We start from the raw sequence: 16,586 nt of genomic DNA on the forward strand, positions 1-16,586 counted from the left end.
ATGAGAAGGGAACCAAAAATCTACATAAGCACCCATTTCGGAAAGTAAACTCCATATGCACTGCGCCTCAATTTACACTAACCAAATCTGGTTATCCACATCCAGACATACCTGATAGAGTTCTTCTAAATTGTACTTAATTGAAGTACTATTCTGGATAGCTTCCACTGCTTCTTTCAGCTTCTGCCATGTTTCATCTGTGTAGTTTTCTGGTAATTTAGGCTTATCTAGATGATATATAAAAGGTTGATAATCAGAATAACATGCAAGATATACTAACAAAAGGATCTATAAACTACTAGTATTATTGCTCTCCAAGCATAAATTGTGATGTTTATAATTATCATACCTAATTATTAAAGTAACCACTATATTTAGGCTTAGTAATAAAATTTCAAATGCCAGAACACTGTGTAAGTCATTTTATCTCACCTATTAAAACTGAAGGTGAGAGTTTTTTCTATTGTCTGAATTGTTTCAAAAGATAAAAATCTGAAAATGACAGATAAAACTAATCCTGATCCTATTCCATCATGTGTAAAACCTAAGTCAACATGAATTTTGTACCTGAGATTTAAAATACTGAGTGCCTGTTATGTACAAAGTACTTTATAAACATCTTAATCTTCCTAAAAATGTCCTGCTGCTGCTGCTGCTGCTGCTAAGTCGCTTCAGTCGTGTCCGACTCTGTGCAACCCCATAGACCTAAGGATGGTATTATTACCCTTATTTTGCAACTAAGGAAAACTGAGGCTGGAAGACTCATTTACTAAAGTTTGCCCAAGGTCACCACAGATGGTCAATGGCAAAACTGGGATTCTAATTCAGGTCTATTTGACTCCCATATTTATGTACCATCTACAGAAATGGAGAGAAACATCTTAATTCATGTTTTAATTTAAACTACATTTATGAGCAGAATGAAATATAAGAAAATCAAAATATCCTGGTAACTCCAGAACCTATGTAGCACTTTCAGAATGAACAGGAACATCTTAATCCAGGCTTTAATTTAAACTTCCTTGACCAGCAATTGTTTCTAGATACCTTAATAATGTGTTGCAGTTTAGGAGGGGGAGAAACAAAAACTCAAACAAAATCTCTGAGACCAGTATACAAATACAATTAGGGTCATAGCTCATCTCTTTAAAAATCCTTGGCTGTTAAATTGATATATTTAAAGTAAAACAGTGAACAAGCTAGTCAATTACAATTCATATTTACTTCAGAAAGGTCTACTATTAAATCAGCAAGATTACAACACTTGAGAGCCTGGAGGTGGGAGTGGGAGTGATAGGAAAAAGAAAAGGTTAAAAAATCAACATCCCCTTGCTTGAGACAAAATAGAGCATATTCCTGATTTCTACGCTAATGGTGAAAATACAAGCACGGGGAATCTAATTTTCTCAATACTAGTATTTAGTCGCAAGGCACTGATCTGGTCAATATTACTTTAGTTCATTCATTTGACTTCTCCACTTAATAAACATTGTAGCATTAGTTGCCAGTTAGGGTGTTGAAAAAGTCAGGCAGAGAAACCGAAACACACTCAATAGATTAAAAAGTAATTCAGCTCAATTACATTATGCAAAATTGCTGATTTTATATTTGCATCAATGCATTCACAATACTCTCAATCACATACCTCAAAAACTTGAACAAATTCTCCTAAAAGCTGCAGGTCAGTACTTTAAAACCCATTTCAGTGATTAAAAAAGATAGATGACTTACTACTAGAGTTACTACTTCTGTGTATACACAATATTTTTCACTTCCAAACCCTACCTTTGGAAAGAAATGCAGAGATCATAAATGGTTTTCTCCAACTACTGCTTCCATGAGTTTCAAGAATGTAGTATTCAACATTATAAATCTAACCAAAAGTCTTCTTGGAACATCAAAAGATCACTATTGCTACCTGAATTTCTAGGGACTAGATAATATGGCCTACTGAAGCATAAAAATAAAAATCCCAGCAGTGCCAAGATTCACTATGCACCTGAAATAAATAAACATTTTTAGAGTACAAATTTCTCACCTGTAAAATCCGGATCAATCATACCGACTGTCAATGTTATGAAGAATAACAGATCAGATACAACAGGCTGAGACAGACCTCAAAATACTGCACAGAAATACCTGGTGTACGCTTCAGCAGAAGGATACTAACCACCCCCGGAAAATGAACCCTCCACCCAAAAAGGACCTCCCTCCTCCTCATTGATTATGCATAAAACATTAGGCCACCTCTATACTGTTTAACATATTAGCATAAATAGAGCACGTGACCACTCAAGTGTCAAATCCTGAGTACGTGATCATGGATTTTGGCCCTGGTTACCTTTAAAGTTCTTGATCACTAACTTCTTAGCAGAGCCAGGCTTGCTGTTAGCAAAGCTAGAGACGGTGGTGGAAGATTTGGCCAGGCCGTTTGCGTGATGCACCGAAGCCACAGTAGAGATTAATATACTCTTATTTTTAAGTTGCTGCTGCTGAGATGTTGCAGCAGTTGGTGAAGATGAGGACGAGGACGAGGATTCCTCAGCCATCTTCGCATCAAACCCTACAAACTCCAGGTTTTCTTCAAAACGCAGCTTCTTCTGTATCGGTACGTGGCTGGGAGCAGTCACTGGGACCCCCAGGCACGAGAAGGACGAGGTTGAAGGGGATGCCGAATCCCTGGGTTGTAAAGGAGGAGTGGAAGAGGAGGAAGAGGTGGAATCAAAGTCTTCTCTCTCGTTACTACTGTTACTGCCGCTACTGCTGCTGCTGCTGTTTAACTTTCTCTTCTTGGCAGAGGTGGGCGGAGTGGTGCTGGTATTACCATCAGTGGCTGATCTGACCTCTTGAGCAGCAGCAGCAGCTGAGGGATTGGGGGAAGAAAAACCTGTTGGAAACATGAAAATAGCGGGGTCAACAGGCAGACGAGCATCAAAAACCTACGTTTATATGCCTGCGTGCGTGTAGGAGAGAAGGTGGCAATGCTAGAGGGGGAAGGGAATAAAGAGAGGAGAAACACAGAGGACGAGAAGGAAAGTGAAGGGGGGGCTCCACCCGGGGAATGGGAGGGTTTGGGAAGGAGGATAGGCTGACACCAGGAGTGAGCAGAACAAGGGGGGAGAGCGAATGAGGAGGCAGACAGGTAAACGGCCGTGCCGTCCCCCTCCCCTGCTTTTCAGTCTCTCTCCCCCCCTTTCTGCAGGAGCGACTCAGTAAGTCTGTGAGGCTGCAGCTCCTCCTCCTTTTCTCCCTCTCTCTGGGAGGGGAGATGCAGTGCTTGGGGGGAGGGGGGAGGGGGAGAGAACCGGAGCTTGTTATTGTCAATAGCACAGGAGGCTAAAGATGGCGCCACTTCCGGTCACGCGGCGCCGAGGGAGGAGCGGCGTCAGTCCGCGAAAGGGGGGGTGGAGAGCACCACTGCAGGCGCCCGGGGGGCGGGGGAGCTGGAGTGGGGGGAGGCGGTGGGAAAGGGGCCGCTGAGGCGCCGGAGACGCTCGCGCTTCTGCCCTCGCACTCGCTCTCCCTACCCCTCCCTCTCCAGTTCCCCTGCCTAGGCAGCACTCTCCTCCCCCGGCCCACCGATAACTCCCACCCTCTCCTAAAAGGTCCCGCGGGAAGCTTCGCACCGCAACGCCCTTACCGGAAGTGACTGGGCAGACACTTTTCATAGCGCCCAGATCCCGAAGCCCCCAGGTCTGCAGGACTTGGGGGGGGGAGGGAGAAGGGGGGGCAGAGAAGGGGAAAGGAAGGAGGGGGCGGGCCTTCGAGACACCTTCGGAGCTCCGGATTGGAGCTTCCAGAATGCGAGGCGGGCAGGGAGGGGTGGTGGCGGGAGCAGGAGCGGGAAGGAGTCTGCAGGGGAGGGAAGGTGGTGACGGTGAGGGGCGGGGTGAGCTAGCTGGGAAAATAAGAGGGAGGGAGGGAGTAAAAGTAAAGGAACGGAGAATAGAAACTTTGAAAGAGATAAAGGAATAAGGAGGGGTTGCAAGGCGAGAGGAGTAACTCGAAATGGAGGAAAACATAGTCATGCCATTATGCCTGATGCTAGGGAGGATGTCAAGATGTTAAGATAGGACAGGAAAAGGAAAAGAGCTTAGATACAAAGAAGATAAATGAGTGTTTCATTCAGTTGAGCTATACATTGTTTCTCTTTCATGTCAAGGACAGCGCTGACTCAATACTGAGTTTTGATACTTTTCTCAGTAACATACATGCAAATCCTGTTACCTTCCTACCCTACCGGAAGCATTCTCTAAGATGGCTGGCTAGAGTTAAAAGGGTGCATTTTAAGGCCAAGAAACAGGAAGGTAACTAACACGTCCCTCTAGCACAATTCCTAGGGCCAATCCCAGCTCCAACTCCCATCAGCCGTTAACCCGGTCGGTAATTTACAGACTAAACAAAGCCACTTCTTTTTACGAAATCCTGGTTCATGTTATTTCTCCAGACATTTTAAGAGAGCAATATCGGTAAAAGTCAATGTTTTCTACCAATATAGTACACAAGCCCAAAATTTAAAACATTAATCCTAAAAACAAACCTTTAAATTTGGTTATATTAACAACAATAAGCCACGTAAATCCCTTGTTGGGAGTTTTTCTTTAACCCGAGGGTATTGGGGAAGGGGAGGTAGGAGAACCTGGCAAACAAAACTAAATTTCCCAACCTGTTGCTCTTCCTAACCACAGAAACATTCAAGGAGCATGTACCGAAACACTTCGTATGCCAGACACAATACCAGGTCCTGTCACTGAGAAGCAGTGGGAGAAGAGTTTCAAAATTAAGTTTCTATAACAGTACTATAACCAACGTACAAAGTTCCGTGGGAACAGGTGAAAGACATTTGAGAGAAGTCTAGAATAGTTTGAGCTTCACAGAGGAATTGAAGTTTATGTTGGGTCTCAAAGAGGGAGCTGCCAAAAAGACGAGGGGAGAGGACTGAAAGGCACCCTGGGCAGTGGAAACAGGGGCAAAGCAGGGAGCTGTGAAACGACCTGGCCTCTTTATGGAAATATGAAAAATGCAGTGAGGCTGGAAAATAGTATGTCTGGTTGGAAGTAAGAAATATGAGGCTCAAGGATGCCTGGCAGGTGAAGTAAAAAATTTTGGAGTCTACCCTGCAGGCCAAAGTAGACAGTATGGAGACCAAACTGGGCTTTTAAAAGCAGGGTAGTAACGGGATTGTGAGGGAATAAAAGCAGTTTGTATTGTATAGTTTGAGACAGACAAATCAGAATCCTAAGAATAAGTCAGTTTCTAATTTTGTTTACACAGTTCCACTTTTTATTGTCTTAAAAAGTCCTTCATTAAAAAAAAAAAAGTCCTTCATTAAAAAGCAAATCCTCCTAGAAAAGGTACCACCTTGGGCCACTATCCAGCTGTGTGCGGTTTGATGACAACAGGCTGAAAGCAAGGCTCTGATGGAACTTAGGGCCCAGGGCCACAGAGAAGAGAGATAAGAGGCCTCAAAGGGGAAAGATTGGGCTCCTATTTGTTTTGAATGTGCCATGTTGTTCTTCCTGCCCAATATGAGACATGTAAGCTCTTAAGGCCAGGGAAGGTGTCCCAAAATATTAAACCCTCCCTTACTGTGTCTCACATTTCACATGGTGCTGAACAACTGTAAATACAGAGTAAATACTTATTTAGTTGAATATTTCATTGAATGAGAATAAAATAACACCATGTCTTCATCAGGGAAGATTAACTGGCCAATTTTCAGGACTAAATGATAAAGGTCATTCTCATTTATGTAGTTATATTCCTTAGAAGGTTATATGGGTGGGCCAACTGATAATAGCTCAAAAGTGGTACCGTTTCTAGGAGGATTTGCAGTTTAACCAGGGACCTTTCAAGACCAAAAACAAAAAAAAAAGTAGGCCATGTTCCAATTCATGTAATTATATTTCTTAGAAGGATGTATGGAAGTGCTAGCTATTTAAAAAATTACAAATCTTAGTGCCATACAAAGATAAACTTTTATACTAACATACAGGATAGCCGAGTCCTGTTAATATTCAACTATGTGGTTGTAATAATAGCTCCCAATCTGACGTGGTTATCTAAGCCCTTCAGTCTTCCGTGTTACATGTTAGCTCTAAAAGCACAGATACTTGGCTCTTGAGCTCTAGGCTCACTTTGAATGACCCCGTAGCTAACCTCCTAGTTAAGTTTTCCATGAAATATCCTTAAGTGAGATTTAGAGGAAAATATTTTTTCTTTTTGATTAATAAAAATCTTCCTTTTGACATTTTACAACCTTTATTTTGTCCAGGTCGATTCTTACATATTTAGCACATCTTAGTATGGATATGTAATTTATGTAATTTAAAAAATTTAACATTTACATTTTGTGGCACAAACCAACTTAGATATTACTGTGTAATGTATGACAACTAGAACTTTGTGTCTTTTTGGAACTTTGGACCAATTTAAAAGGAAGAAAAACCCACGTTGCTTTGTAAAATATCTTTGATGTCAAGAATCAACTAATTGGGGCTAACCAAAACATACAATCATGCGTGCATGTTCAGTCGTGTCCAACTCTTTGTGACTCCAATGGACTGTAGCCCACCAGGCTCCTCTGTCCATGGGACTTCCCAAGCAAGAATACTGGAGTGGGTTGCCATTTCCTCCTCCAGGGGATCTTCCCGACCCAGGGCTCAAACCCTTGTCTCCTGTGTCGCCTGCATTGGCAGGTGGATTCTTTACCTCTAGCGCCACCTGGGTGTCTACCGAAATGTTTGTCAACAAATATTAAAGACATTCTCAACAGTAAAATATGTTTTTCATGGTTAACTCAATGAAACCACAATAATAAAGTTGTGCAATGTAGACACCATACATTTATGGCATTATCAGATTAAACCCAATTGGGCACTGTACACATATTCCGTACACAGAATCTTTCAACTTGTGAGTTGAACTCATACCTTAGAAACATTAATTAAACTTAATACCGCCAGATGAAGTATAATTATTACCGGCCTTCTTTTAATCAAGTAAATAAATAAATCTGTAACTGTTTATAAAGGTAAATATATGCATAAAGGGAGAGATACAAATAAAGACAGAACTATCTAATGTCCATCCCTCTTTTTCTGTAGGCATCTCTCTAAAAAGGCAGAGTGTAAGCAGTTTTCCTTTTTTGATCACAGGGATTCCCCAGGGTGCTTGGTTTGGGTTCTTCTCTAGACATCTCTGAGGAGGGGCTTGTCAGTGAATAGTCACTCTTTGAAGCCTTGTTATTCATGGGTGGGATTTTCCTTAAAACCAGCAGACAGTGCTTGCTCAGAAACATGTTTCTGCAGCAAGCCTTGTTTAAGAATGTGTCCAGAAAAGACAACTTCTGGGGAAAAGGTGGTGCATGTTCTTTATCCATTTTTCTGAAGGACAATCTTTGAAGGAGAGAAATACAGATGCGTCAAACCAAGCAATGGTGACATAGTAAAAATTTTATCATAATAAGGGCTTTGTTATGCTATCAGCAACAAGGGACGGCTGGGGGATGACTGAGGAGGCCAAAGCTTAGGCAATGATGCTCCAACTATACACTGTGTATTCACCCTTTGCCCATCCTGGAATTGCTTTATAAAGCAAGGAATTTAATTACAAATGCTGAATCTATGATGTTCAGTAAAATGTAAATAAATGACACATTTCATTTTTAAAAACAAGATCGTTTCTATGTTATATCATTTCTAAAGTTATCAACTGAAGATTTACTGACTTGGGTATAGCAACCATTAGAGTATTTATCCCCTTGTTTCAGAAATTTTATGCACTGTCCTACCTGTGAACCATCTGGAAAGTAGATTTAAGGACTAACAGGGCCAGGCAGTTTCCCCTGGGGGTTTGGGAGTGGGGGACAAATCAGTCACAGACTACTTCCTTTGGTGCTACCAGGCACTTGCTTTTTATGGAGTTGAGTCTTTCTACCTCCATCCTACTTTAAGGTTTAATCTTCCAATGGCATTCAGCTTTTCCTTCTCTCAAAAGCAGGGCCAATTTAGGTTTAAATCAGAGGTTCCCCAAAAACATCTATGCCCAGGTCTGAACCTAGTCCTTAGGAAGCATCACTATGAACAAAGTTAGTGGAGTTGATGGAACTCCAGCTGAGCTATTGAAAATCCTAAAAGATGATGCTGTGAAAGTGCTGTACTCAATATGCCAGCAAATTTGGAAAACTCAGCGCAGTGGCCACAGGACTGGAAAAGGTCAGTTTTCATTCAAATCCCCAAGAAAGGCAATGCCAAAGAATGTTCAAACTACTGCACAATTACATTTATCTCACATGCTAGCAAAGCAATGCTCAAAATTCTCCAAGCCAGGCTTCAACAGTGTGTGAACCAAGAACTTCCAGATGTTCAAGCTGGATTTAGAAAAGGCAGAGGAACCAGAGATCAAACTGCCAACATCCATTGGATCATTGAAAAAGCAAGAGAATTCCAGAAAAACATCTGCTTTATTGACCATGTTAAAGCTTTTGACTGTGTGGGTCACAACAAACTGTGGAAAATTCTTAAAAGAGATGGGCATACCAGACCACCTGACCTGCCTCCTGAGAAATCTGTATGAGGTCAAGAAGCAACAGTTAGAACTGGACATGGAACAACAGACTGGTTTCTAATTAGGAAAGGAGTACATCAAGGCTGTATATTGTCACCCTGCTTATTTAAATTATATGCAGTGTACATCATGCGAAATGCCAGGCTGGATGAAGCACAAGCTGGAATCAAGACTGCCAGGAGAAATATCAATAACCTCAGATATGTAGATGACACCACCCTTATGGTAGAAAACAAAGAGGGACTAAAAGGCCTCTTGATGAAAGTGAAAGAGGAGAGTGAAACAGCTGGCTTAAAATTCAACATTCAAAAAACGAAGATCATGGCATCCGATCCCATCACTTCATGGCAAATAGATGGGGTAAAAATGGAAACAGTGACATACTTTATTTTCTTGGGCTCCAAAATCACTGCAGATGGTGACTGCAGCCATGAAATGAAAAGAATCTTGCTCCTTGGAAGAAAAGCTATGACCAACCTAGACAGCATATTAAAAAGCAGAGACATTCCTTTGCCGACAAAGGTCCGTCTAGTCAAAGCTATGATTTTTCCAGTAGTCATGTGGTGGCTCAGCTGGTAAATAATCTGCCTGCAATGCGGGAGACCTGGGTTTGATCCCTGGGTTGGGAAGATCCCCTGGAGAAAGGAAAGGCTACCCAGTCCAGTATTCTGGCCTGGAGAATTCCATGGACTGTGTAGTCCATGGGGTTGCAAAAAGTCAGACATAACTGAGTGACTTTCACTTTCACTTTTCATGTTTGGAAATGAGAGTTGGACCATAAAGAAAGCTGAGCGCTGAAGAATTGATGCTTTGGAACTGTGGTGTTGGAGAAGACTCTTCAGAGTCCCTTGGACTGCAAGGAGATCCAACCAGTCAATCCTAAAGGAAATCAATCCTGAAATTTCATTGGAAGGACCGATGTTGAAGCTGAAGCTCCAATACTTTGGCCACCTGATGCGAAGAGCTGACTCATTTGAAAAGACCCTGATGCTGGGAAAGATTGAGGGCAGGAGGAGAAGGGGACCACAGACAATGAGATGGTTGATTGGCTTTGCTGACTCGATGGACATGAGTTAGAGCAAGTTCTGGGAATTTGTGATGGACAGGGAGAACTGATGTGCTGCAATCCATGGGGTCGCAAAGAGTCAGACACAACTGAGCAACTGGACTGACTAAACCTAGTCCAATGGAATTAAATCTCAATTATCATTATTTTTAAGAAGTTCTCTGGGTGATTCTAAGTAACTCCAGGATTGAGACCACAGCAGTAGGTGAAATAAGTACCACAGTGATCTGAATGAGGCTGATAACCCTTTGTATTTCTTTTAATGCCTGAAATTTCACAACTATTTATTTATTCCTTTTGATAAAAACAGTCCATCTCTAGGAATCCTTCTTTCAAATGCAAATTAACCAGAGAGACTTAGTTCCTGACCCTTTTAGGTGAATGCTTCTTAGAAACAAAGGATAATACAAAAGTCTTCAATGCTTGGAAGTAAACAGAACTTTATCCAGGCCCTGCAGTATGGGTAGGAGGAAAAGTTGCCATCAAGGGAGGAAAGATTTCTGAGAGTACATTTTGCTGACCTCACAGTATTGCCTGGGGCCAACCCTGCTTTGAAAGGACTGCATTTTTAGCTTCAAGTCAAATTTAACAGCTTATCTCAGCTGCCAAAGTCATGTTAAAAGAAAATTCATCTTTTAAAAAAAAGCAAAACAAAGAGCAGACATTGGGAATGTGGGTTTGGAGCTATCCATAAATGCCCAACTTCTGAATTATCACTCACCATATGGATGTTTCTATTGCCAAATGATCTGTTTTCCCTGATTCTATTAAATGTCCTTTATTCCCACAGATAGCATCATCTCTCTTGCCAATTCATTTGGTCATTCAACAAAAATGTATTGAGCAAACTACTCTGGGCAAGGCATGGTGCTAGATGTCAGAAGGGAATACAGAACTAATACAACATTCCATTCGCAGTTGATTTTACAGTTTTCCAAAGCACTTTCACACACAATCTTATTTTATCCTCATAACCACACTGTGAGATAGGTCAAGTGCCATCTGAATTTTACAGATGAGAAACAGGCTTGTGGAAGGAGGTTAAAATGACTTGCCAAAGTCACAAACATTTGAATACTGACATTTAAGTCTCTCAGTCATGTGCGACTCTTTGTGACCCCATAGACTACAGCCTGCCAGGTTCCTCTGTCCATGGAATTCTCCAGGCAAGAATACTGGAGTGGGAGCCATTCTCTTCTCCAGCGGATCTTCTCAACCCAGGGATCCAACCCAGGTCTCCCATACTGCAGGTGGATTCTTTACCATCTGAACCACCAGGGAAGCCCAAAAAAGCACAGACTTAACCAAATCCAGCTTTTCTCTAACTCCAAATACAGTACTTCCCATAGTTTATAATTTAGTAAGGAGATATGCCATAAAATTGTTTCAAGTATAGACAAGTTAGGAAAAAAATGTCCAGAGCCCCACTCACTAGGAGAAAAAAATGAGGAATAATGAAACAATGCCTTTATTGAGGTGAGCCAAATCCAAAAGGAGAACAAGCTCCTTGGATTTAGTGCAGGCTATCATCAAGTACACAGGACACAGCAGCAAGCAGTGCACATTCAAGGAGAGAGTGGCAATTTGGCTATAGAAAGTCAGCCCATCCCCTGGCTGGACCCTCAGCCAGTGGTGATCTTCACTGGAGGTTGAATCCAGCTCCTTCTCCTAGTCAAATCCAGGCAAACACTGAACAAACCTTGTCTCAGGACCAGTTATGATCCAGTCACTGAGTATACAAAGACAACCCTTGCCCTCAAACAGTTCTCAACTGCCCTAGTGGGTGAGGAAGATGATTATAGGACAGTGTGGATAAAGGCTGGTAATAGGAACGCAGTCCCTGACAGTTACACAGTGGAAGTGACAAAGATTCAAGGGATTAGATCTGATAGAGTGCCTGAAGAAATATGGATGGAGGTTTGTGACACTGTACAGGAGGCGGTGATCAAAACCATCCCCAAGAAAAAGACATGCAGAAAGGCAAAATGGTTGTCTGAGGAGACCTTACAAATAGCTGAGAAAAGAAGAGAAGCAAAAGGCAAAGGAGAAAAGCAAAGATATATCCATCTGAATGCAGAGTTCCAAAGAACAGCAAGGAGAGATAAGAAAGCCTTCCTAAGTGATCAATGCAAAGAAATAGAGAGAAACAATAGAATGGGAAAGACTAGAGATCTCTTCAAGAAAATTAGAGATACCAAGGGAACATTTCACACAAAGATGGGCACAATAAAGGACAGAAATGATATGGACCTAACAGAAGCAGAAGATATTAAGAAGAGGTGGCAAGAATACACAGAAGAACTGTACAATAAAGATCTTCATGACCCAGATAACCATGATGGTGTGATCCCTCACCTAGAGCCAGACATCCTGGAAGGTGAAGTCAAGTGGGCCTTAGGGAAGCATCACTAGGAACAAAGCTAGTGGAGGTGATGGAATTCCAGCTGAGCTGCTGCTGCTAAGTCGCTTCAGTCGTGTCCAACTCTGTGCGACCCCAGAGACAGCAGCCCACCAGGCTCCCCCGTCCCTGGGATTCTCCAGGCAAGAACACTGGAGTGGGTTGTCATTTCCTTCTCCGATGCATGAAAGTGAAAAGTGAGATGAGCAAAAGATGATGTTGTTAAAGTGCTCCACTCAATATGCCAGCAAAATTAGGAAAACTCAGCAGTGGCCACAAGACTGGAAAACGTCAGTTTTCATTTCAATCCCAAAGAAAGGCAATGCCAAAGAATGTTCAGACTACTGCACAACTGCATTCATCAAACACTCTAGCAGGGTAATGCTCAGAATTCTCCAATCTAGGCTTCAGCAGTACATGAACCAAGAACTTCCAGATGTTCAAGCTGGTTTTAGAAAAAGCAGAAGAACCAGAGATCAAATTGCCAACATCCATTGGATCAGAGAAAAAGCAAGAGAATTCCAGAAAAATATCTATTTCTCCTTTATTGACTATGTTAAAGCCTTTGGTTGCATGGATCACAATAAACTGTGGAAAATTCTTAAAAGAGATGGGGAATACCAGACCACATGACCTGCCTTCTGAGAAATCTGTATGAGGTCAAGAAGCAACAGTTAGAACTGGGCATGGAACAATGGACTGGTTCCAAATTAGGAAAGGAGTACATCAAGGCGGTATATTATCACCTTGCTTATTTAACTTGTATGCAGAGTACATCATGAGAAATACTGGGCTGGATGAAGCACAAACTGGAATCAAGACTGCCAGGAGAAATATCAATAACCTCAGATATGCAGATGATACCACCCTATGGCAGAAAGTGAAGAGGGACAAAAGGGCCTCTTGATGAAAGTGAAAGAGGAGAGTGAAACAGCTGGCTTGAAATTCAACATTTTAAAAACGAAGATCATGGTATCTGGTCCCATCACATTATGGTAAATAGATGGGGCAACAATAGAAACAGTGACATACTTCATTTTCTTGGGCTCCAAAACCACTGCAGATGGTGACTGCAGCCAAGAAATGAAAAGATGCTTGCTCCTTGGAAGAAAAGTGATGACCAACCTAGGTAGCATATTAAAAAGCAGAGACATTACTTTGCCGAGAAAGCTCCATCTAGTCAAAGCTATGGTTTTTCCAGTAGTCACATATGGAAGTGAGAGTTGGACAATAAAGAAAGCTGAGCACCGAAGAATTGATGCTTTTGAACTGTGGTATTGGAGAAGACTCTTCAGAGTCCCTTGGACAGCAAGGGGATCAAAGTAGTCACTCTAAAGGAAATCAATCTGGATTATTCATTGGAAGGACCGCTGCAGAAGCTGAAGCTCCAATACTTTGGCCACCTGATGTGAAGAATTGACTCATTGGAAGAAACCCTGATTCTGGGAAAGATTGAAAGCAGGAGGGGAGGGGGACGATAGAGGATGAGATGGTTGGATGGCATCACCAACTCGATGGACATGAGTTTGAGCAAACTCCAGGAGTTGGTGATGGACACAGAAGCCTGGTGTGCTGCAGTCCAAGGGGTCGCAAAGAGTTGCACATGACTGAGGGACTGAACTGGAATAGGAACACAGAGGAGAGACTTCTGCACAGCTTAGGAAGGTAGGGTGTTGTGGGGTGGAGAAAGGGTTGGGCTGGGGAGTTAAGAATAGCTTTCAGAGAAAGTAAATCTCAGAGGGAAGTGGGAATTAGCCAGGCAAGGGGGGTGTGAATGAGCAGGGGGCATAAAGAAGGAGAGTAGGGAGCACATTGGGCTTCCCTCATGGCTCAGCTGGTAAAGAATCTGCCTGCAATGCGGGAGACCTGGGTTTGATCGCTGGGTTGGGAAGATCCCCTGGAGAAAGGAAAGGCTACCCACTTTCGTATTTTGGCCTCAAGAATTCCACGAACTATATGGGATGTCAAAGAGTCAGACACAACAGAGCAACTTTCACTTTCACTTTAAATCCTGAAGGTGAGAGAGAATAAGGCATATTCAGGAAATTGCAAGGAAACTAGTTTTCAGGGAATAGCTTTAGTCCTACTGTAAACCCCAGAATGCTCAGGAGAGAAATCAAGGCAGCATCCCAGCCTCAAATCTGATATAGCAATTCCTAGACTTCTTAGTACTGGACCTTACTTCTGTACCCTACTTGCTGTTGCAACTGTGGCTATTGATAATAATTCTTGGTTTGAGTCACACTCATTTAGGAATTGGACTTAAAAGTTGGCCTCATCATTAGCTACAGGAGCTCAGAATCACAAAGGGCAGGATGAGGGTGTGATGAGGCATGGGAAATAAGATAATGAAAAAGAAATGAGATGATACAGATGCACATTATGACCACGATAGTGGTCAGGAATTCAGATGAACTTGAGCAGGGTTTGGGAAATGATGGCCAGTGGACCAAACTCAGCCAGCTGCCTGTCTTTATAAAGAACGTTTTATTGGAACACTGCCATACTCATTCATCTACATATTTTCTGTGGTTGCTTTTATGCTAAAACTACAGAGTTCAGTAGCTGCAACAGACCATATGGCCTGCAGAGCCTGAAATATTTCCTACCTAGTCCTTTACAGAAAAAAAAAATGCTGACCCTTGCTCCTAAATATGCTACGTGCTAAAAAAGAGGCATATGGAGAATGTTTAGTGGTGGCACAAAGAACAAAATGATTTAAAACATGCTAAGGATTTTCTGTTCCTAGTCTGTATCACCTGTGACACAGATTTCAAAGAATGGCAAGGGAATATTCTTCAACAGAGTGACTAAATGTGGTATATTCACACAAGAAAATAATACATTGTTAAAAAATAACTTGTAGTTACATCCATAAATCACAGGAATGTTACACGAAAAGAAGCAAATCACATACATACAATTTGATACTTTTTTAAAAGCTCAAAAATAAGAAAACTCATGGATATATATATATAATGTGATAAAAATAAAATATGGAAAGGAAATAATAAACACAAAATTCATGATAGGGGATTGCTTTAGGGGAAGCAAGAGGGTGGAGAATCTAGGTAGATTCAAAAGCATTGGTAATGTTCTAGTAGGAACTTCCCAGGCTGTCTAGTGGTTGAGATTTCCACAATTACTGAGCCTGGTCTGGAGTCCCCAAGCCACAACTACTGAAACCCGAGGGCTCTAGAGCCTGTGCCCTGCAACAAGAGAAGCCACTGCGGTGAGAAGCCCATGCCCCTCAACTAGAGAGTAGCCCCAGTTCTCCGCAACTAGAGAAAACCCAGACTCAGCAACAAAGACCCAGCACAGCCAAAAATAAATATTTATTTTTAAAAAAGTCCTGTTTAAAAAAAAAAAAGCAGTGGTAGTGTTCTAGTTCTTAAGCTGATGATAGGTTCTTGGATGTTTGTTTTATTACACTCCATAAATTACATGTCACACATATTCTTTTGTATATATTAAAATTATATATAAAAAGTTTTAAAAAGTATAAAGACAGCAAGCGATGATCAGTTGAACGCTAGCATAGCAGTTTAGAGAATGAATACCTGGCAGAGATGACAAATGACAACTAGGACTGATCTTTTGAATATTTATACATTACTTATGGATTCCTCAAAATTACTCCAGAGCTTGAGGAATCGCCCTCCAACCTTGTGGAAGAATAGACTTTCCATAGTCCACAAGATGGGGACTTGGAATTGTTATTCTACAAATCTGCACTTAATTTGTCATATCAGGATGGTGCCATCTAGAAACCTACAGGTTAACTGAAAAAGGCAACAATGTGTACAAAGACATGGAAGTCTGAGGAAAAGCATGGTGCATTTAAGCAAATGCAAGCATGACATGCTGTGCAACTCGCATGCAATAGGATGGTAGGAGATGAAGACAGTCAGGTAGGGTTCAGATCATGGTGAACTTTGTACATCATGCTCCAGGATTTGGATTCAATCCATTAGGTCATGGGTAACCCACTGAAGGGCTCCAAGCAGGGAAGAGAGTAATACGATCAGTTGTACATTTAGAGATGTCCAAGTCTCAATAATTTTTGACTACAAAAAAGGTGACACCTTCTTCCAATCCCCAAAGGTAACTTCAGTTTAACGGTTTTCTAATTAAATATCTTTTTCGATATATTTAGCTATTTACAGGGTTTTTGCTTTTTTAAAAAATAGATCACACTGTATGAATTGTTCTGTGACTATTTATTTCACTTAATACTATACCATGGACATTTTTTGTGTCAGTACTCATAGAATTCACCTTACCATTTTTACGGGCAGCATAGTACATTCAGCCCTCTGTATCTGCCAGTTCACATTAGCATATGTGGAGTTCAGACTATACTACAACATTTTACATGAGACTTACACAATTTTAACAAGAGACTTGAACATCAGGGGATTCCAGGGGTAGTGGGTGGCAGATGGGGGGGAGATGGGGGAATGGGGGTGGGGGAAGGAGGGGGTGTGCAGAGACAGGATCGTGGAACCAATCCCCAGTGGATACCAAGGCACAACTGTTTATGGATGTACATAT

General features: G+C 41.7%; 1 protein-coding gene and 1 long non-coding RNA gene across 3 annotated transcripts in view; one reads left to right on the forward strand and one right to left on the reverse strand.

Annotated features, from left to right (window-relative positions):
* The window catches only part of CUL4B (cullin 4B), a 32,416-nt gene extending 28,584 nt beyond the window's left edge, over window positions 1–3,832 (reverse strand). The window contains exons 1-3 of one of the 2 annotated variants that reach the window (XM_070292061.1): window positions 3,641–3,832; window positions 2,342–2,887; window positions 112–227 (exon numbers count right to left, since the gene is read on the reverse strand). In XM_070292061.1, coding sequence (XP_070148162.1) covers window positions 112–227; window positions 2,342–2,887; window positions 3,641–3,668 — 690 coding nt within the window. In that variant the 5' untranslated portion in view covers window positions 3,669–3,832. The remainder of the gene's footprint in view (window positions 1–111; window positions 228–2,341; window positions 2,888–3,640) is intronic. The other variant, XM_070292060.1, reaches the window with a different exon arrangement.
* Window positions 1–16,586, forward strand: part of LOC138931167 (uncharacterized) — a 111,424-nt gene that overhangs the window by 72,986 nt on the left and 21,852 nt on the right. The window lies entirely within an intron of this gene.

Source organism: Ovis canadensis, chromosome X, assembly GCF_042477335.2.
Source record: "Ovis canadensis isolate MfBH-ARS-UI-01 breed Bighorn chromosome X, ARS-UI_OviCan_v2, whole genome shotgun sequence".
Taxonomy (NCBI): domain Eukaryota; kingdom Metazoa; phylum Chordata; class Mammalia; order Artiodactyla; family Bovidae; genus Ovis; species Ovis canadensis.